This window comes from Heterocephalus glaber, unplaced genomic scaffold, assembly GCF_053883595.1.
Source record: "Heterocephalus glaber isolate CG9 unplaced genomic scaffold, H.glaber_assembly_v1.0 deba00000768, whole genome shotgun sequence".
Lineage (NCBI taxonomy): Eukaryota > Metazoa > Chordata > Mammalia > Rodentia > Bathyergidae > Heterocephalus > Heterocephalus glaber.
This window is the reverse complement of record NW_028258162.1, coordinates 4,636,883-4,659,967: the sequence shown is the minus strand read 5'-3', so window position 1 is coordinate 4,659,967 and position 23,085 is coordinate 4,636,883. Positions and strand designations below refer to the sequence as shown.

The 23,085-nt window shown below is 37.7% G+C and overlaps 1 protein-coding gene across 2 annotated transcripts in view; it reads right to left on the bottom strand.

Moving 5' to 3' along the window:
- The window catches only part of Mrc1 (mannose receptor C-type 1), a 95,410-nt gene that overhangs the window by 4,583 nt on the left and 67,742 nt on the right, over positions 1–23,085 (bottom strand). For both annotated transcript variants that reach the window (XM_004859962.4, XM_087207219.1), the window contains exons 17-26: positions 21,995–22,158; positions 20,870–20,943; positions 19,478–19,578; positions 18,695–18,837; positions 18,190–18,304; positions 14,770–14,936; positions 11,501–11,603; positions 7,429–7,661; positions 5,285–5,450; positions 4,258–4,407 (exon numbers count right to left, since the gene is read on the bottom strand). In XM_004859962.4, coding sequence (XP_004860019.1) covers positions 4,258–4,407; positions 5,285–5,450; positions 7,429–7,661; positions 11,501–11,603; positions 14,770–14,936; positions 18,190–18,304; positions 18,695–18,837; positions 19,478–19,578; positions 20,870–20,943; positions 21,995–22,158 — 1,416 coding nt within the window. The remainder of the gene's footprint in view (positions 1–4,257; positions 4,408–5,284; positions 5,451–7,428; positions 7,662–11,500; positions 11,604–14,769; positions 14,937–18,189; positions 18,305–18,694; positions 18,838–19,477; positions 19,579–20,869; positions 20,944–21,994; positions 22,159–23,085) is intronic.

Genomic DNA, 23,085 nt, shown 5'->3' with positions numbered 1-23,085 from the left:
GAAGCAACTGATGCGGAGAATGGCAGAAAGGGAATTTAAGTAGAGAAGAGCACAACTTTATATAGCAGGAACAGAAACTGATTCCAGACAACAGTAATTAAACACAAAGATGGAGGACAGCACCGAACTTCTTTTAGAACAGGGATGGTTTGATTTGGCTGGAGAATCATCATAATCTGGTCAATGGGACAAACAAACAAACAAAAAGAATTAGGTTAAGCCTCACTGCAGGAGACTGGTATTTAGATCAATGGCAAAGATGGTAAAGAACACTTAGTTTTGCGGGGCAGCAGAATAATACAATATACTATAGGAGTATTAATCCAGCAGTTATGTACAGAACCATTCAAAGTGAAAAGAGAAAACTGGAACACAAGTCAGACAGCTGTGGAGTTGACATGAAATATAGTCAGCATCAGACTTTTACAGTAAAAATCTACAGCTCTTTAATAATAACTAATATATTTTAAACATTTCATGCCACTAGATTTTGCTTTGGTCTTTACAAGCATTATTCCATTAAATTTTGACAGGACCTCATTGACTATTGTCAGATCATCTTACAGGTGGGGAAACTAAAGCACAGACTAAGCTCAGGAAATTGCTAATGTCCACCAGCAGAGCAGAGTTAGGTGATGACCCAGACAGTCTGAATCTTGAGGGCCTATACTTAGCCAGGTGCTTACATCCCCTATTACTGTGTTCTGGCTCATTCCCTTGCTAGCTGTTTTCTCTGCATAATTATATAATCCAATAGTAAATATATTTCATAGACACTGGCCATTTGTATCTATTATGGGCTGTGTCTAGATGTCTCCCAAAGGCTCATGCAGTCAGAGGTGGGCATTTCGAGGTGGCTGGGTCTAGGGTGTGTGATGCTGGGATTAAGGATGGGATGCTGTAATGAAGGGTGCCCACTCTGGGTGTGAGTGCTACCTGCCCTAATGTGGGTAGCCTGGATGGAATACAAGAGACAGAAAGAGGGCCACTGCCATCGCTACTGGTGTTCTGCCGCCTTCTGCCCACACTATGATGCTCCTCTGCCATGTCACCCTGCCTTGGAGACTGCCGACCATGGACTGAAACCTCCACAAACCGTGAGCCCAATAAACCTTTCCTCCTCTAACTTTAGAAGTTGAGTATTTTGTCTCAGCAACGAGAATAGGAACTAAGACAATGTCTAATTCATAGACACTAGCCATTTCAAAGTATTTGTGACATATTTTGATAAAATGAGAATCATGTATTGATCAGATAATTCCATGATCTATAATTAAAAACAAGTTTTTTACATATGCATTGTAAATTTTTAACATACACTTTACGACATGAAAGAAACATTTTCAATTAACTCAAAAACAGACTTTCTATGACATCATCAGAAACGGCAGAGCAGTACTTCCGAAAATGCTTTCCTTTATAAAACCAATGAGAATACCGGCAAGTGTGTTAAAATCAATTTTTGTCAAAATTAACTTCTTCAGAATGCTGAAAATTAACTAGAGGTTTGTAAGAATCCAAGAAGCAGTTGTGCAAGAAAAACAATTCAATCTTGGTAATGACAGCAGGTTTTGTGCTATTTTAACTTGTCTGAATCCCACTGCCTTCTCACTAGCTCTGTGGTATTCTGTAAACAGCCCCACAATCACAGTGAAAACCAGCAGCCTGGATGCCACTGCAGGGGTCAGAATGTGGCTGGAACTCTTTCCAAGCTCCATTCTCAAAGAATTTCCATTATTTCAGCACCTGATAGTACCCTAGATAAGTCCACTTACAAAGCATGTCTTTATTTGACCTGATTCAAAAGTCCCTCACTGCAGATCAACTTTTTCTTAGGAGTATTTGTCGAAAACTATCAGTGGCAATTACCTAAGGAAGTGAAAGAAGCTGGGGAAAACAATAAGCTAACAAAAAAACTGAAATGCAAAAGCTGGGGAATGAAATACCTATAAGGGATTTTCAAAAGCACTGATACATTAGTAGAGAACTAGCAGGTCATGGAAACACAATAAGATGCATACATGCTCTAGCTGTGCGCATGCCTGAGAAAGACCTAGAAGGTCCGAAGCTCTCCCTCTATTTGACCCTGGAGTTCTGCAAAAGCAGGACAATGAAGGCTAAGTTAGAGTTTCCAACTGCCTGGATGAGTGGTAAAAGCACATCCTAGACAGAGCCCTTAGCAAACCCTGGGAGATTTAGTAGCCCTAGGCACATAAAAACATCTGTGTCTATCACATCTGGGAGAACCACACCTAAACAGATCATAATCAAACTGTTAAAAAATAAAGAGCCTTAAAATCAGCAAGAGTGAAATAACTCATGATGTACAGAAACTTAACACTAATTTTTAACCAGAAACCATGTGTTCAGGAAGAAATCAGATAAAATGGTTAAAAGGCTGCAAGAAAATGACTGTTGACCAGGGATTTTCTATCTGGAAAAACCAACCTTCAAAGATAAAAGAAAAACTAAAACATTCCTAAATGAACAAAAGTGAATTTGTTACTACAATAAACACTAAAGAGAATCCTTCAGGCTGAAATAAAAGGGCACATGAGAGCTACTCAAATTTACATGAGAAAATAAAGAACATAGATGGATAGATAGATGATAGATAGATAGATATATAGATAAAATAAATGCCACCAGGAAAGGTAACTACATATGTAAATACAGAAAACAATATGAGTGTATTTTCTTTATAACTTTTTTGTATCCTAATTTAAAGCAACTTCATAAATCAGTACTTATAAATCTGTCTCAATGGGTATGTAACATATAAAAAGGTTTCTTAAGACAATAACTGTGGAGGACAGGAGAATAGAGCTATATAAGAGCAGATCTTGGGGCTGGGGATTTAGCTCAGTGGTTCCACTGCCTGCCTTGCAAGTGCAAGGTCCAAGTTCAATCTCCAGTACCACCCCCCAAAAAAAGAGCAAATCTTTTGTTCACAATTAAAATTAAACTTGTATGAATCTGAACTAGATTGTTGCAAATTAAGATGTTTGTTGTAATCGCCACAAGATACTAACTATGCTCCTTGATTTAACATGTAGGGAAAAAATGGCAAAATAAGAGATGCACTTAGACATATTGTCTTTATCAGTAATTTCACTGGATTAAACACTCTAATTAAAATGGAAGTTCATAGAATATTCAGATTAATTAATTAGAAAGATTTAACTATATGTTTTCTGTAACTGTATTTTTATTATAAAATAAAAGACACACTTGAGATCCAAAGACACAAACAGGTAAAAATAAAAGCATGGAGGGCCGGGGATTTAGTTCAGTGGTTCCAGCACCTGCCTCGCAAGCGCAAGGTCCCGAGTTCAATCCCTAGTACCAATAAACAAATAAATAAATGCATGGAAAAAGATATGCTGCTATGTAGACAATAACTTAAAAAGAGCTGGAGAAGCTATACTAACATTAGACAAAACAGCCTTTTAGACAAAAATTATTTCTAGTGACAATGAAGACATTCTGAAATGATAGTTTCAATTCATCAGGAAAATTTTGTAGGTATAGATATATATGAACCTGACAACAGAGCCCAAAATTACATGAACCAAAAACTAGTAAAGCAGACTTCAGCTGATGCAGAGAACAAAGTTAAAAGTTAAAGCTGACTTCTGAATGAACCTAAATGAGAATATAATCCTTTCACTCCACTATTGGATGAAGAACCCTGAGTGAGGGTTAAATACATATAAAATATATTTAAAATAATTCAGTAAAATATTGGGTGAGATTTAACGAAGAGGCTTTAAAATGCACCCTGAAAATTACCGTTATTTGACATTTGCTATCTCAGAGGGAAAATCATTCATGTATGTCATGTGTATTTGAGTTTTGTTTCTGGTTTTCTTTACAAATACAATAACTAGATGTAAAATCCAGTTTACCTGCTAGTGAAATAAGATGGTTTTTGGTTAAAAACTGAGCTTATCAGTTATAAAAAGCTAGTAAAAAACGAGATAACCGAGGATGAAAATCATAACAACTTAGAACATTAGGGCAGAAAGACTTGTTCAGCAAATTATTGTTTTGTACATGAATTTTACATGAATGTTTACGTTACTTTACAATGCTAGACGTTGTTTTTGCAGAGCCTAATATTATTTTATTACAAAAAAAATCATTAAAAATAAACTGATATTTTACACTCCTTGTATTTTACACGTACAACTATTAGCGTCATGGGACTGCGGAATGGACAGCTGTGTGTGTTCTTTTGGGAAAGGTGGCACTTACTCATGCGGAGGCATTCCAGGGTAGCTTGACCCCAGTTCCTTGTGAATGAAGATTCAATGTAGTAGCAGTGACCGTGGAAAGGAATCCACGCATTGACCTCTGACTCTGGACACCTGCCGGGCAGCTGTGGCGGTTCAGTGGCTGGAATCTCTGTGAAAATAAAGCAAAACTGGAAGTGTCATTGTGATGGGGAGTAATATTTTCACAGCTGAAGAAAATGATATCAACTATCATTATTTTTAAAAGCTTCCAATGTTTACCACTTGAATCCACCTTTTTTTTTTCTTTTGGTACTGGGGATCGAACTTGGGTCCTTGTGCTTGCAAGGCAGGCCGTGGAACCACTAAATCCACTATTTTTATTATAGGGTTTTTATCTTCTTTACCATTTTAAATATATTGCAATAGAATACACCATGACATAGCAGTAATCAATCACAGTCAAAATGTAAAGCTGTAGATCTATTAATATTTGTAAGGATGTTATAAGTTTTTAAAAGTCTCAAAATAATTTACAAAGGAATTTCATTCCAAGTCACTCTTTTCCTTTTCTGTGGCCCTAAACCCTATATATTCTTCTTAGCGAATAATGGCATCTATGATATTACTAAATATTATAGTTAGGATTCCAGGACAGTGTCCATAATATCTGCTAGTCTGAAGAAATTACATGAATTCGGATAGGATTCTATTAATACAAATGTGCTGTTTCTACTGAAAGGGAGCAGAATTTCTTGGGTAATCTGTCATTATGGATTCAGAGGACAACCTCAATACCAGCATGCACAGATTTATGAAGAGAAAATAAACTCCAGAAATAAAGAAAACTTACTATCTCCATTATTTTGACATGTATCTATACAGCTCTATATCTGTATCTAAATCTATATCCAAGTTAGTCAAACGAATGTTTTGATTTCTTCTTAGCCACCCAAGATAGCTACATCACTCTTTAACATTGCCAGTGGTGTGTAGTAACTTATTCAGAAAATTTCAAATCCCTCAATTGTTGCTCTGTATCCAATTACCATCTGATCTCTTGCAGAGAAAATAAAAAGTTTCATTGCAATATGATGTCTTCCAGAAACCATCAACATCCAGATAAACACATGCTGATTTCACCCTGGGCTCATTCACTGCCCAGTTATTGTACCTCATCCTCCATTTATCGATCCAAGTGTAGTCGTTGTTGGTCTGCAGGAACAAAAATGACCATAAACATAGGGTTTTGACTCATTTAGAAAGTACCAGAAGAACCTAGCAGAGACTAAAGAGTACATTTTAAGGCTATGGGGTTCAACACAGTGTCTTAAATATCTGTGAATAAAAAGAATATTATAAATCACATGTACCAACTCAAATTCAGTGAAAGAAAGCACCCTTTCTTAAAAATGGACCGCCACTTGCCTTGCAAGCGCAAGGTCCCAAGTTCGATCTCCGGTACCCCCCCCCCAAAAAAGGTTATTTCTTGGAGATCCCTAGGAATGCATCCTTGGGAACAATTTTAAAATAATACCAGCTAAAAAGTCTATGTCTTCAACCATGCAACTCTTTTTTCTTATGTTTTTCAGGGCCAAGGGAAAGTTTGATTTCATAGCAAATAAAATATGTATATTAAACTGGTTGTTTCACTCCATTGGCTCACTTACTTTCTCATTAAAATTAAGTCAAATTTATGGCTACATACAAAGTAATTGATAACATGAATATTTATCAATAATATAGTAAATATCATTTTAACAATTTGAAACATATTTCTACATATTATACATAAGAGCAGGTGGTATATAAAACATAAACCAGAGATAATTAAATTTTTAAAAAATTCAAATATTTTCTACCTTTTTAACTGCATCATTTAATTTACCAAGACAATAACCACTCAATGAGAAAAATTAAAAGCATGTGTTTATCTCAAGTTAGAATTCATTTTGTGTTCTTCCATGTTTAATCAAATAATGCCTGCATAATCATGAAATCTACAGACATGGGAAAATAACAGTACTGTTTTAGTCATCAATATTGGTAGTATGAAAAACTATTTAATCTTACAATAAATAAAAGCCTACCTGAAACTCACAGGAGAATTGTGAACACATTCATAAGAAAATGAATAATCGAACAAATCAATGATCAAAAATAGTCAACAGAGACATAAAAATGCCTTGCTTATGCTTAGTTCCAGAAATCATTATAGAACTACTTCCTTTAAAATATTCACTTTCTTACTTAGGAAATACTAATTGTATAACGTGTAAGTCTCTATCTCTGCATCAGGGCATTAGGAGCTCTATAAAATCTGACAACAATCTACTTACCAGTTTTGCCCCTTCGATGCTTTTCTTTCTTGGTATTCTTTCATTATGTTCTACCATCCTAGACTACAGTACTTCTGAAAAGGTTGACTTTCTCAGAGAAACGTGAGCCTCTCCTTAGCTCAACTGTCCCATTTCGCTCCTCCAATAATAAATATTCTCTATATATCTCTCATTAAAACTTCTGCTATTGTCTCTTGGTTGCCTACTGAGACCTCTTATTTTTGCAGTTTGTAAGTTTGCTGATTCACTAGCTAGATGAATGCACAGAGGAAGGATAAATGGTTCATGAAGCATCAGAGAAGGCTCATTTTAGGACTAATTTGGCAATTCTATCACCACTTCGTTCCAGGCTTCAACCCTCACTTCACACCATGCGTTACCAGCCTTCCTTTCTCTGTCATGGAATACAGGGAATCGACGGCAGTGAGCTACTCGTCATACATGCATGGAAGTTCCACACTTTCAGGACCTGTCAACTCTAGAAGAGCTTGTCACAAAAAATCAAAGCATCCTCAACACCCACTAATGATGCCTCTAACTCCTTTCTTGATTCCCATGCCCTTCTTGTAATCATGACACTGGAAAGAAATAAGCAAATAATATAACTTTTAGATTCAGCATATAATTTTAATACTCAAGAGCAGTTATATAATTCCTAGGTTGACTTCTGACACATATCACTAGCTTACTAGATCCTTGAAGGCACCGGTCCCTTGAAAGGTTGGGCGTTTTCATGTTAGTACCATTCACATTGCTCAACAGAGTTCCTTCCACATAACTGTTCAGCAGGATGGACAGGAAAATCATATTCAACCACAATGCAAGTCAAGTTGTGTCTCTTTCCAGCATCTTACCAAGTTACTATTCAGGCCGATCCACACAGGTACATTAAATGGCTGCATTTTTAACCACAAAAATGCATTTGTATAGGGATCCAGAATGCTAGCAATAAGGGAAGTATAACTCTTGCAATATTTCTCTGCTTCATCCCATGTTAATTTATTTTTCATGAGTGAATAGCTGCTTCCACCATATTTAATAAAGCCACCTGCTGGAGCTGTTGTTGGAGAATTAGGCAAGGAAGGATCTGGAAAGAATAGATTATTTCCATTAGCATTACCAATAAATATTAATTGAACCATGAGTATATAACTACTATGTCTCACCCACTAGCAAAATAACCAGAATAGCATAAATCCAAACTATCAAATGATAAAAATATTTTTATGAACCATTTTACATTAAAGAACAAACTATTTTTTAGTCAGCATGCCTGACTGAATGATTTTTAATCTATAAGGGAGGGTAAGGTACATATTTGATAAAGATTCTAAACTAAAATATAACTGTTACAAATTCATTGTTATGTAGTATCTGGATAAATGAAATGTCACAGCTTAATTCTAAAAATTAAAGACTATCTGTCATCTTGTATTGTGAATCTCTATTCTTCTACCTTTGCCAAGTTTCAAGTCAAGAACAGCCTTCCTCTCTCTGTTTGTTTCACTCCACTCATAACTGCAGCTGTTTGTACCTGTTTTGCTCCCCACTGTAAGTAATGCTTTTCCAAAACATGCACAGGTTGGAATGAAATCACATACATACACACACACACACACACACACACACACACACACACACACATGTCCTTGGTTCACTTAACCTTGATCTCAAGTCCATCTTACAGATAGATGACTTCCTGTGTTCACCTCAGTCCGCCATCGCCGATCCAAACTGACCCAGGAGCTGGAGCCTGGTTAAGTCCAAGCCACTTCGGCTTTATACCTTTCCTCCTGAACGCCCTAGCATGGGTTTCTAATCACTGCTTTATGTCCATGCCCAACTCCATGCCATTTAATCAAGACACTAAACCAGAGCTTGTTTCTGTTTGCCTTAGCTGGTGCCCTAGGGCAGAGGTAAGTGACCAACCAGAGGATTAAATCTGACCCATGAGTTACCAATGGCTTTTAAATGGTTGGGGGAAGGGGATTGAGAATAATATTTCTGGACACTGTAAATATTATATAAAATTCAAATTTGTGTCCATAAATAAAGTTTTATTGGAACACAGCCACAGGCATTTGCTTACATATTGTCTATAACTGTCTACGACGAAGACAGAGTTGAATTGTACCCACAGACGGTGCGCCCCACACAACCTGAAACATTTACCATGTGGCTCTTTATAGAAAAGTAGCCCTTAGCCTAGACTTCTAGATAGCTTTGCTTGCCAATTTTTCTCCTTGGGCAATTTTTCCCCTCTGCCCTGTTCCACTTTATCCTAATCCAATCTAACATCTGGCTCCTTCTGATACCACAGACAGCTCAACTTTCTTTGGCTGTGCCTGATTAATAGTGAATTCATTTCAGCCTCCCTTGCTCCTGCTCCTGCTGCCCCCTTGTGTTGGAAAGATATCATTAGCCCGAGAGAGCAGGACAGGACCCTTAAAATGTCACGGTTTGGGAGAAACTGCCTCATGGAGTTCCAGCTGTGAAGGTCTGGACTTGACTGACTGCCATCAGAAAACCTGGGGACCATTACAGTGGCAAATGAGGCTTGAAGTAAAGTTTTTAAAAAAAGAAAAAACAAGGTAGTTTCACAGAAAGCTATATATGACTAGGAAACTTAGCTCTACCCAATTTGCTTATTCATAAAATCCTTCACAGAAAATACATAGAAGGGGAAAAAAACCTGAAATGTTGACAGGTTGTTTCTAGGTGGCAACTTTTTCTTTTCTTTCTGACTTTATTATATTTTCTAGCTTTTCAGCAAAGAATATATTCTATATATTTTTTAGTATATGTGCTGCCGAAGCAAGCACAATATTCTATATATTTTTAAAAATAGTGTTTCCTACTGGGTGCAGTGGTGCTGTAATTCCAGCACTCTGGAAGGCTGAGGCAGGAGGACTGCAAATTTGAGTCTTGTGTGGCAATTTAGTGCCTTAGCAAGACCCTGTCTCAAAATAAAAAAAATTATTTTAAAAAGGCTGGGGATGTAGTTCAGTGCGAAGGCCCTGGGTTCAATCCCCAATACTACAAAAAAAGAAATTTCTTTAAGTTATAATATATATTGTATATAATAAAATATATTATGTAATAAACATATACATGTTTTAAAGTTATTATATAAATGTTTCAAAAAATGCAGAAAACCAAAATGAAGGACCTAAGGTCCGCCTTTGTCCCACTATTTGAGGGGAACAGCACATTCCCATTTGGATGCCCTTCCTTAGAATTTTTGTCATTCTTTTTAAAGGGGGGAATTGATAGTGTTCTTTGATAATTTATATTTTGTACAATTTTATACGCTGCCGTTTTTTCATTTTAACAATGTGACTCTTAGATCCTTAAAACATTTCCGGTGTTATTAAGCATCGCAGGAGAGTGTATTGCAGATGTTTAGGAGAAAAGATTTTAAACAGGCATGTGCATCACACTCATTCTGGGAAGCGTCCGGCCGTCCGCAGCCCATGCAAGTTGGTATCATGGCAGCCCAGGGGCACTGGACCCCGATGCAAGGGTCCTTTGAGGTCCATGGGGAGATGGGCTCCAGAACAGCCTTCCCCTTGCTCAGACCCTCAAATCTCCAGCTGCTCAAGTCTCTTGTATAAAACAGCTCTGAACCTAATTTAGACATTATACAGGGGATACATCTATCAAAACATCACGCGATACCCTATTAACATGTACGAGTTTGAAGATTTTTATGCATCAGCTAAAAAGTTAAATAAAAAATTAACAATTGAATAAAAACGGAATAGTACTCATGCATGCATCCTCCTGTAACCCTTTGATCATTTCTAGATTACTTACAGTGCCTACTACAATGTAACTGCTATATAAATAATAATTACACTGTATTGATTAGAGAATGGTGACTCAAATAGTCTGGATATGTTCAGTACAAATACAGATGGAAGGGGTTTTTCTAAATATTTTTAATTTGTAACTGGTTGAATCCAAGGATGTAGAGGTGGTGGATATGGAAGGCAGACTATAAAGAGACAGCAACATGGCTAGGACTGGGTTTGGGGTTAGGGAGGTAAGAACTCTGCAGTACTTTTCAATCATCTGAAAGGCACATTAGTGATTTCCAGTTCCTGTCATGAGTTCACATCAGGTCCCTGATTCTCCAGAAAGTGTCAAGATATCTGTTTGATCTGAGATAGCAAAGAATCTTCTGACCCACTCATGCTCTGAGAACAGTATTCAGGGTGACACCTTCCCACCCTCAACCCTCACCTCTAATCCATTTTTTAATTTCTGACTCTTTTGTGTAGCTGGACATCATTGTTCTAGTTTCACTAGAAACAAACTTTACACAAGCATAATATTGATTCACAGTAAATACCCACATGTTCTGTTTAATTTTGTGTAATCATATGCAGGATTTCTAAGATGTAAAGAGAAACTCAAGTTAGATATCTACATTTTTTAAGACACAGAACATAGAACAAGCCAGACAGTGTGGCGTATGCCTGAAAGCCCAGCACGCAGGAAGCTAAGGCAGGAGAATCTCTGTGAGTTTGAGTTTAGCCGGAAACACACAGTGTCAGCCTGTCTCAAAACAAAACAAAAAGAACATAGGACAAATGACAAGGCTTGTATGACAGTTCATGCCAATGGTTCTCACATTATATGAGTCCACTCCTATGCTGACACTTTAAAAAAAAGTACAAGTAGGCAAATATTTCACATTTCTAACAAAACTAGGAAATGTTTTAATTCGAAATTTGATCTACCCAAAGTTCAAAACTTTCTGTAGTGCTAAGGAAGCAGACTCATGTTTAAAGTCAAGGAAACATCGGCCCTTTCATCTGTCACAGGCTCACACAGACTAAAATGAGAATCAAGGCAACGGCCTATCTGAGAGACTCATTCGAAATCCACCGCGTCCAGGCAGGCCGGCCAGGCAGGACTCACCTGGCAGTGTCTGGCATACGTAGCCTTTCTTGCTGTCACAGACGTCATCCATCCATTTCCCCGCGTCCCTTATTTTCCCTCCCACAATCACCACACAGTCGGCCTGCATATTTATGGATAGAAGAAGACAAGGATGAATCAACAATTATTAACATTAATTCATTAAAAAGCAAAAACCTCCAATGTTCCTAACTTTCAGACTTTATCACTGCTCTGCTTTATGGGTATTCAGTCCATAGTGGTTTTTGTTCCTCCTGTTGCCACTTTGCATGCGGATCCCTTGCATTTGACTCTGGCTATCCGAACTGAAAATCAAATAGACTGGAATGAATTTGAGACCTAAGACTGGGAAACTCTGCTATCATAAATGGTGCTAATTGCTGCCAAAACTTAGGAACCAAAGACGTTAGGAGAACACAATCTTTCTCCATATGAACGCTCTCCCTCCAAACCCACAAATAGGTATCCTATTATTTAAGGAAAATGAGCACAATCCATCTTTTATTGCTAACTTCATTTATAAAATAACTATGACAGTTTCAGAGTGAATTGCTATCACAGCTAGAAAGTTTCATATCTTCTTTTGGAAGAGACTATGTCAGTGCTGGAAAAATATTGTACTGTATGTAGTTGTGAATGCTTGTATTTCCATGTTTCTGTAAGAATGCAGAACAGCCAAAAGTGAACCCCAAAGAGTGACATAAAACCCATACCTACCAGGGTTTTCATCCAGTATTAGATAAAAATTGTGATTACAACATGTATTGGGCTTTTCTAACTTATCAATTGTAATAATCACACCTTACACACACAATGTCTGACATGGATCTAAATGCTGCCCATGTATTAATTCACTGAAGTTCACATCAATCCTATAACGTAGGTACCACAACTGTACCCTTTTTAGATGAAAGAAATGAAGCACAGGGGAATGAGGAAGCTCTTCCAAGGTTACCCAGGTAGTTAAGTGAAAAAAGTTAGCATCCGAGTCCCGAGTACTCAGTCTCCAAGCCTGCATGTGAACGCCCTACTACACGGGTTCTCTATCAGGAGGAATCCAAGGTGGCTGGGGGCCGGAAGGGCTCCCAAGAAAAGGGTCCTAATTGATAAAGGGCCACAAAACAAGGAGAAATTGGGTATTATCTTGATTGAATGTGACACCTACAACTTTCCTAGCCTGCCATCATGAAGAGAGAGGGGCCAGCATGCCAAGGATGCGGAGAGAAGCCATGGAGAGACCTCCATTCCTGGTCATGCTGGGGAGCCGTGTATTACGTGTCACTGATTACAAGACATATACTCTTCATATTTTAACATTTCTAAAACAGGAGGTGCATATCATAATCAGCAGCATGCCAGAATTTACTTAGTAAGTTCTTTTTTTAGTGGCACACATAGAGATAGTGAATTTTTCAATCAATGATATCTTAGGTGTGATGAAATATTGTAACTTGCCCTTCAGATTTGACTTTTCTCATGGAGATATGAAACATCCCTTGCTGTTTCAACCAGCTGAACTCTTTTCTTGTACTATGGCTTCATCAGTCTAAGCTTGACCTTCCGCAGAACTGAGCTGTCCTAGCCACTTAACTGTAGGGAGGTGGAGTTACCAGCTTCCACAGCCAGGCCAAACTTTACAAGAAGCTGGCTTCTGATTGCTTAAGTCTCACCTGTATCTCCCTTCCATGGAAATACATATATATTTCTGCACTGACTTAAGCTGTTTTTAATTCTCTTCATTTTTCAAGTCCTAAAATTGTAACAAAACATTGTGTATTTTTATTCCATTTTTGTGAAATGTAAACTTTATATATTTATACATATTCTGAAAAACTCCGAGAGTAAACTCAACAAAAAATAAAGTGGTTTTTTTTTTTGCATGGTAACATTACATATTCTTTTGTTTGTTGGTTTGTTTTTGTTTCTAAATTATTTTACATTCTCAAAACAACAGAAATGTACACTGATGATTCTGATTTATATTAAATTCATTTCTCTCCCACTTATCTTTTTAAGCAAATCCTAACTCACTCCACTTTAACTTCACTTCATTTTCAGCCCTAATTTATGCAAAGAGGATCCAAGAATTTCTCCATAGAAAGATCACTCACCCATCATCAAAATATATCCACCCCGCATACAGGTACTGAGTTGTCATAAAAATCGATTCTGATCAGATCACTGTTTGTATTTATTTTTTCTATCTACCTGACAAAATGAAAACTCTCTCAAAGAGCATCTACAGCTCTCTAAATTCTGCTTTCAAAGCTTACTTGTACTTCTTTTATATATTAAAAAAAAAAACCCTCCTGCCATATTCAAAGCCATTTACTCCTATGCAAACATACATAGTACTCTCTTCTTGAAGACTTTGCTCACCTGGCTCACCTAGCATGGCCTTCTTCATCCTCCTGCCTATTTCCTCTGATGATTATGTTTTAAGTTCCTCATAGAAAGTATTCATAGTTGATTCTCTTTTAGATCCCCCTCTGTAATATCATGCACTGATGGTGGCTTCCACAAAGTTAATGTCAGCCAATTAAATGACTGCACACCACACTGAGTTTTCCTCTTTAATATAGTACTTTATAGATGACCCCTCTTTATGCACTTTCATTTCTCTACTGTCTTCTTCCTTACCTAAGACTTGTAGTCTGGCTTAAGTGTAAGCTTTTTAAAGGTAAAAACAAAATCTTACATGTTTTTCTTGATTATCATAATCCTCGATATGACGTCAGACACCACTAACTTGACTATTCAACTACACACAATCAAAAGTAGTAAAATGAAGACCATCCATAGGTTATTGTAAAAAACCACTCAGGACAATCTGTGGCACATAATAAGCACTCTATAAATATGATCTTACTAATGATAATGATGATGTGGATGATACCTTTACAACTAGTGCTACTGTACAGTAGAAGCTTCCAGGCCCTCCATCCTACAATAGCTGCAAGGGATAAAGGGCAGTTGATCCAAAGAAAACTGATAACCTTAGGTTCATATGTTTGTCCTAATTACTAATTAGGCTTAGCATGGAGCCAGGTCTCCCAACCATTCACTACCCCAATCCCCAAGACAAAGTGTCCTTAACAAAATATATGGCCCTTCTCTCAAGGTAGGCTCCGTCTGAAACAGTTAAAATCTGCAAAAAAGTGCCCACATCAAAGAGTACACTGAGATTATTCACAGGAGATTAGTGAAAAATAAGATGACAACATGGAAGCTGACAATGTATAGAGAGGAGATCTGAAAGCGATATTTACATCTTCATAAGAAAGGCTGCTTCTCCTTCCACCAGGGAAACCTTTCCCCCAGTTGGTATAATCAACTCCTCGTCCATCCGTCCAAAGGAACTTATGCTCTGAATTGACATCGTTCAGCCCAATCCAGGCATTGAAGGTGGATTCCTTCATGTGAGAGACAAGGAATGCTAAAAGAAAGTTTTTGCAAAATGCTTTTAAATTTGGGCATTCATATTCAACATAGGGAAAATATTTTAAAATATGTTAACTTCAAAATTCTGAGCACGGGATGTGAGTCTTTATTATTACTTAAAGGAACTTACCCGGAAAACATTCTAACCTTAGCACCATGGTAGCTATTGAACTTTAGACGTTGGAGGGTTTCCTACAGGGGAAGTGTAGGTTTTATCTAGGCCTCTCCAGACAGGGGTGCAAGCTGCACCCCATTCCAGGGGCACCAGGAAAAGGGGAGAAAGGGAGGCTGAAGTCCATCTGGTGCCCCTCTCTGTGACGTGCACTCCAATTTGGCTGTGCCTGCCTACCAGCCTGCAGAAAGGAGTACATGTCCTAATTCATAAAAGCTCGCCCTATGACTTGGCAGCTGGCCTGATTCTGTAAATCAAATAACCCAATTATAATAAGTAGGAGAGAGGCCTCTTAGCACAGAAAAGTTCTGAAAATCAAAAAAGAGACACCGGGCCCTCAAATCATTAATATCTCAGGCCGCCAACCCAAAGGAGCTACCTAGTCGGGATTCTTCCTGGGCCAGCAACTCCTAGGGATCAGTGACCATCTGTGCCTGTGCCCGGACCCAGGGACCATCCTGAGGCTAGTGATCTCCTCACTGGGTGAGGGCATCTAGAGAAATTCAGAGCATGCGGAACAATGTAGCTTTTTCCTTTTTGAAAACAATTCTGTCGCAGAGGATGATGCCAAATATTTGGAGGCTATAAAAGGTTTCACTGTACATGCATCCACTGCTTTCTTTTAGCTCATCCCTGTGCCTCCTCCAACCTTCAGCTGCTAGCGACAGTGCCCAAGTCATGAACTCCAAGGTGCACAACCACCTGCTCAGTGGAACAGCATTTTGCCAATCTATATGCTTAAAGGTGTCTACTGAATGTAAACAGGAAGCAATGACCTTACATATGGGGTTACCAATAGAAGGTGCAAATTAGATAAAATTGTTTATTCATAAGTAAAGCCAAGGGTGAGAAATAACCAAGAGAGACTATGTAAAGGTGCAAATTTCCAATGATGAATGTCATTATATTGTATACCTAAAATGTACTAGTGATTAGAATGAATAATCGATAAAGCAAAATAGGAAGAAAAGGTCCAAAGGGGTAGGGGTAGTGGGAAGGGCAGGGGAAAGGAAAGAAGGGAAAGGAAAAATGATGAGAAATGGAAATAAAGTCTTTGTAAATAGGGAAGGGTGGGCTAGGGATGGGGAAAAAATAAGAACCAAGATGCATTATGTAAAGGTACAATTCCCAATGAGAAATGTAATTGTGTTGTATACCTAAAATGTATCCATAAAAGAATTTAACAAAAAAAATAAGTAATTCTACAGAGCACTCATGGCTGATACTTATGCTTTTTGCAGAACAGTAGAAGTAGTAAACACTTCATGTAGAGACTGACTTTTTCTCAACTAAAAATAAGAAAAAAAACAACAACAAAAAGACATTTCATCCAACATTTTTCAGAGAAATAAGAGCAAGGGTAGATATTTATTTTGGTTTTATTTTGTTCCTTAAATAAAATGGTAACTTATGCCTTATCCCTAACCGGAAATAAAATGTGGAAAAGCTCCACCTGCCAATAGTAAGCATTGACTTTTTTTTTAATTGCCAACAACCACAATAAGAATTCAGCAACATGTGTGTTTTGCCAAGAATAACGTTATTTTATCTGAAAATTGTTTCCTTCTGCACATCTCTACTCCCCAGGTTCTAATTTTGTTATGCCAGGAATCAGCACTTTGTGGTTAAGAGAGGAAATCAATTACTGTATTTCTCTGGTGGGTAGCTAAGCCCCAAAAATGGGGCAGGCCAGTCAAAGAAATGTGAATATTATATTCTTTCCTAGTGTGCTATGGTTTGACCCTTTTCTTCCAGTATTTAGCAAGTTGTTGAATTTGTCAAAGATTCTCAGTGAAAGCTTGGTTGGTTTATTGCACGAAGTGTTCTATGAGAGCAGCACTGATGGCAGCATTCATAAACATTGGGGAAAGCATTATGAAAAGTTTTAGTCTCATACTTCTGAGGATATATTATGTTGGGTAGTAAAGGCTTTTGGAGGTCAAGGAATCTCGGAACAAAAGAGAATATTCAGTCTATATTTCTTCTACAATATCCTCGTGAATTTATACACGCGACAAACTTCTACTGAACATCTTTTCTACACCATGTACCAGCCATATGTGGCTCTATAGTATCCATTTGAGCGCCTCCTGTCCAAGCATTTTCATAATTCCTTCCTCACCTCCCTCACCAAGCTCATCTGATCACTTCTAGCTATTGAAATGATCCCTCATTTTGAGCCTAAATCTATTATTTCTCTGTAACTGCCACTCCATGGCCTTAGGTCTTCCTTCTTGGGCCATACACGAAGACCTTTTCAAAGTTCACTTCCTCTCTTTGCCAACTGTTTAAGTTGAGGCTCTTTGACCCATAATTCACTTGCAGTGGTTTCCTAACCCTTCGTCAATTTAGCCTGAATCTCCTGCAGCTGGCCAACATCCTCCTTCAAGTGCCAATCACAAATTTAACTTAATATCTACTTCGCCAAAGGCAGCCCCAAGAGATTATACAGAAGTGACAGGTGCCTTTCTTTTGACAATAAGTCCAATGAATGTTTACAATCTGTTATATGAACACAGCAGGTTTTCTCCTTCAGTGTTCTTCACAGATCTGGCTTATCTTTATGTTTCATAAAAAACGTTTTTCTGAATTTGTTCAAAGTTCATATATATCAGTTTTATTTATCATACGTTATACGATCAAGTGACTGAAAAAGAAATAAATGTGAAGTCAGCAGTTTTTCATTTTATTCTTAGCACTGCCCTTCCGTGATTCTCTGGGACATGGACAGATCTGGTGGAAACAGAATGCAATGCAAGCTGACCAGACGTACATTTGATCCCCAAACCCTCTTCTTACGGGGCAAGTTTCTTGACTCAAGTCTCTCTAAACACTGTTTCCTCTCTCAGGAAACTGGGTACCAATACCTGGTTCACGGAGTTGCTACGAAAATGGGAATGAATTGTATGTAAAAAGCCCAGCAAATTGTGTCTACGATTGAATAACGTCATTTTGAATAAGTGATGTTTACTTGCACTAAAAAAGCAAAAAGGCCGTACAGTCAGCGATGTGTTACCATTTTAGGGGAAAACACACATATTTAAACTCGTCATTCATTGGAGGGTGGTACACGTACCTTGCTCCTTTTCATTGAGTACGGAAGCCAGATTCCCTTTAAATCCTATACAAGCTTTCCGTGCCTCTTGCCAGTTTTTTTTGTCTTCTTCAACAAATCCAAAGATTTTGTAACACTGAGATGGAATTTTAAAAAACAGGGGTTAACTAAAGCTGACTCTAAAGTTGGCTCTAAAGAAATTAGTCATTCCAGATGATTATAGGTAAATACAAATTTTCTCACAACCAAATAGGAACTCTAAAAATGAAGTTAGCTTTATGACTCTCAGGCTGTCTTTGCTAAATTTTAACTCCCGCTTGAGATGAAGATCACAACTATTTGGATAGCATCTCAAATATGCTTTCCATCACCAATGAAAGTTTTTCCTTGGAATCTCCACTTATTCTCACCAGAAACTCCCTAAAATGTTGAGGTGGGTGAAAGTTCATTTTGAGCTGAAAGATGTGCTTTGTCACACTCACACTGATCAATGCCAAGACTGTGACCACCTCTCCTAGCACAGTACCTTGTTGTTGTAAAACTTCCAACCTTCCTTACAGCCCCCTGGGGTAGGGGGTGTGGTGGGCACAGCGGTGGCATTAATGCTGCTATTGTGCCTCTGGCAAATGAAGGGGTTTGGATAACCACAGTTAATGTCATTCCACAAGCCTGGCAAAGAGCAAAAATAGTTAAATTACACTTCCACGCTTATGCTGAAAAACACTTTTTTAGGTATGTACTTGGATTATGTAAGGATTCTCAAGCATAGTTTAGAAAACAATCCAACTTTATATGTTGCACAAGTGACTACAAGAATCCATGTTACTTGTTTTAAGCTGACAGTCGTTCAACTCAGCGGACAGATTTCTAGGGCTACTTGCCGATGCAGAAATATTATCCAGCTAGTAATCACTGGCAAGAATAGTCTAATGACACCTAAGCATCTGCTCGGCTCTAGGGACATTATCTCAGCCTTCTCACCGACAGGTCAATTACGTCATTATTCCCATTTTATAGTACAACAAGAAACTGGAGAGAGAGACAAAAGCGATAGATAAATATACACCAGGTATTTTCCTCAAGTACATGAAAAACTGTTTTATAACTTGGGAAGAAGTGAGAATACTATGTCATTTTTTAGATTAATGGTAAGTATCCTTAAAATTGAACAGTTATGTGGCTAAAATTAGAATTCTCTCTTCTTTTCCTTCGTAGTGTAAGTGCACAACTTGTTACTTTTAGCCTAAGGTTGTAGGAAACGACACATCGCATCACAAAGCACGTTCAAGAAGATTTATGTGCTGTCTACCTGAATCTGTATACAAGGTTACACAATTTTCATCCTCATTTGCAAAATTGGGTTCACCTGGGGCCCAAGACACATAATCCACTTTGCTTCCATCCATCCAACTGGAAAAAAAAAAATGCAAGAATTTTTGCAAAAATCCAGTCATTAAAAATAATTGGCTATGGCCTAGAAACAGGAAAAGGCAAGTGAGTGAAGGCGAAGGGAGCACAGGACACCAAGCAAACAGAAGAGGGCACCTAGAGAGACCGACGGGAAAACCCCAAAGGCCTGCACACCGGCTGTATCCCGGGCTTTGTGCCTGCAAGTAACAATCTTGACACTTTTGGGTCCAATTTACAAATAACTCCAAATTACATTTAATCTTAAAGTCTCTTATCTTTGTTTTCAGATATCATCAGCCATCAGTAAATCAGCCACTATCAGAGAGATATGAATATTAAATATCTGCTTTCTTTTCCCTCCCTGGAAGAAACTACCTTTAGTCCTGAAGTAAAAGAAAAAAAATGGAGATCCCAGTGACTCCGGAAGTGTCCCAGAAGCCAAAGTTCTCCCATGGTCCTCCTTGGCACCAAACCACCACGGAAAGGCAGCGAGTATCGCGTTACTCACTAGGCCCTTTCTCTGATTCCTATGTTGATTCAGGTTTGTTTGAAGGTAGGTGGGCCAAGGCCTGTTCTCATAAGTTCTACAAATTCAGAGACAGGAAGATCCGAAAGAAAAAGAGATCATCAAATTTGGCCTTCTCATTTTAGAGATGATAAAATGGGTGCCCATCCAAAGGAAAATCAAATGTTCCTGTTCTTTAGAAATAACAAGCTTGAAATTAGCTCTCCATTGCTCAAAGATGGCCATGAAAGTTCCATAAAATGTATGTGGCTAAGACATGCCTGGCTGCTGTTCAAATTCAGGGGAACATGCATACTAATCAATGAGGAAAGAAACCTCAAAAATGTTCTAATTTTCTCCATCTTTCATTGCTTTTTCTGGCCCCTGCATTTAATAGCAAAATAATCATTCTTTTGAACAAACGTATACTTGAAGCCATTTCTGCTAAGCAATGAGTGAGATAGCAGGAAAATTTTTAAATTAAATTCAAAATTCCTATCTATCAAATACATCTTCTTAGTTGATGATTTGCTGATAACCAAGGATCTCCTAAAACAAAGACAGGTGATACTTTGCATCACTAAATCCAATTTTGAATTGTTTAAGATTAATTAATGTTGAAAATATTTAACAGGATTATTTTCAATTGTTTTTGAGAAATGCTTTTCAGATAGAGAATGCTGTAGGGGTTTTAAAATGTGTTTGGCAAAGCAAAAGTCTCAAAATAACTCAGTATTTTCAGATTGGCTTGTCCTATGCAAAGGTGTTTTGGATTAATTTACTTACATAAACGTTTTATCCAAGCTGATCAATAAACCAATAAAATATGCTGACATTGATGGGGCACCCTTTCGGTTTACCTAGAACATGAAATTTGACATACAGATTAATTTATAACCACATACTAAGCAAGTCCTTAAAACCTATATGTTAATGAGAGCACCTATTTGGAAACTATTCTAAGAAGGAATTCATGCAGAAATGTTGTATATTTTAAATTGGGTTTTTCATAGAAGTAAAAAGAAAAAATATGCACATAATTTAACAACATACATTTATAAAGCAAATGCCTTAAGTCATTCTCTATAATATCAAATGCCTGTAACAGGTGTTGAAGACATCTTTTTTAAAAAAAGTAGCTAGTGAAGATTGTGCATCAAAAGAAATATTTTTCATCTGCATGGATTTAATATTTAATGTAGGTTATAAAGATGTAAAATACTGCATGAATACATTTTAGGACATACCCTGAGAGTTTCAAAGCAAGGTAAGTTCACAAAGATAACAAGTTAGACCACACGATCATACCATTGTAATTAAATGAATTTTTTTCCCTTCAGTATCGATCAACATTTTTTTGCTGTTCTCCCTCCTACTTCTCTGGCAAACAATAACCATACCATAAATATTTTTAATCAGGAAGATATTGGACCAAGCACTCTTAGAAGAAATAAATTAGACCTTCAGTAATAGCTGACAATTTGGGTACAACCAACAAATACTTTTATATGAATAATCATGCTATACTATGTATTAGCCAATGATTCGATCCAACAAATCAGATACTTTAATTAAGAATGAAGCTGTCTGATATACAAAGGGTCTCTGATTGATACATAACAATTAGTTGGAAATTATAAACTTTGAACCACAAATTAATAAACTCAAATATGGATCCTACCAAAGCCCAGACTAAAAAATGTTTCTGGATTCTACAATTCTGCCCTGAATATTCAAACCGTAAGGTATAATTTCCACAATGGCCTTCTCCTTCAGACGTTCAGATCTGTACCCCTGAATTCAGGAGCTTCAAATTCAGCACATAGTTTGAAATTATATCATGGGCTGCCAATTGCAGACATCATCTACATGTATAGCATGTCACTATCCCAGTCTTAACCATATTCTTACATATTTCCATAGAAACTTCTTTTCACTTTCACTTTTAACAGTAACAAGGTCACCAAAATTCCTCTTGCAAAAAGCTCGCGCATTGTCCATGTTTTCCTTCTGTTTGCTAAAATAATATTGGTAATCTTTATAAATAACCCACCCATCTTCAGTGACTGGTGGATCTGAAAACATAATGAGAAAAAGTGATGAGTGTTACTTACATTAAAAGAAAAAAAAAATCTAGTATGGGCAGAATAGCTATGTTAAAGACAATCTAAAATTCTGAGAGCCCACAATAAGGAGGCTGTCTATGGCTAACTTGCCTAAGGCCAAATATCTACTTTCCACCAATCCTGTTAAAACCAGCCAGCTTCTCTTCCCAACCAAACCCCCTGTGTCTTTATCGGGTAAAAGAATTCCCAGTATTACTTTCATCAATCAAATAGCACAGCTGGAAAGAGTTATATACGTGTCCCATGGTGTCCTAGGTCCTACACATGAGAGCTGTGGGCAATTGGATTTCATCCTTGTATAAGAAAGAGCCTCTTACAGATGGACTGGGAACTTTAGAGAAGAACTGGAGAACCAAGGAATTCACATACTAAGAGGTCTAAGGCTTCTTCCAGATCGTGGAGTTTCATGGTTCTAGGCTGTGAGAGGCCAAGGACCCTCAAAGACACTCTGACTCTAATCTCTGGCTCCTGTGAATGTTATCTTATAGTGAAAGCAACTGTGTAGATGCAATTAAATGAAGGATCTTGAGAAGGAGAGGTCCCCCGGATTATCTGGATGATCCTTGAATATGACCCCAGTGTGTCTACAGAAGGACTCAGAGGGAGATCTGATTATGTCAGAAGCAATATGGCAACTGAGGCGAGGTACCACACTGCTGGTTTGGAAGACGGAGGAAGGGAGCATGAACCACCTTTTTGGATTGTGAGAGCTCCCGAAGCTGGTAAAAACAAGGAAACAGATTCTCATCAGAGTCCCTGCAGGGAGCATGGTTATGCTGACTTCTGGATTTTGGCCCAGTGAAACTGATTTTAGATTTCTGACTTCCAGAACTGCGAGGGAATAAATGTGTATTTTTTTAGGCCACCCTGTTGGGG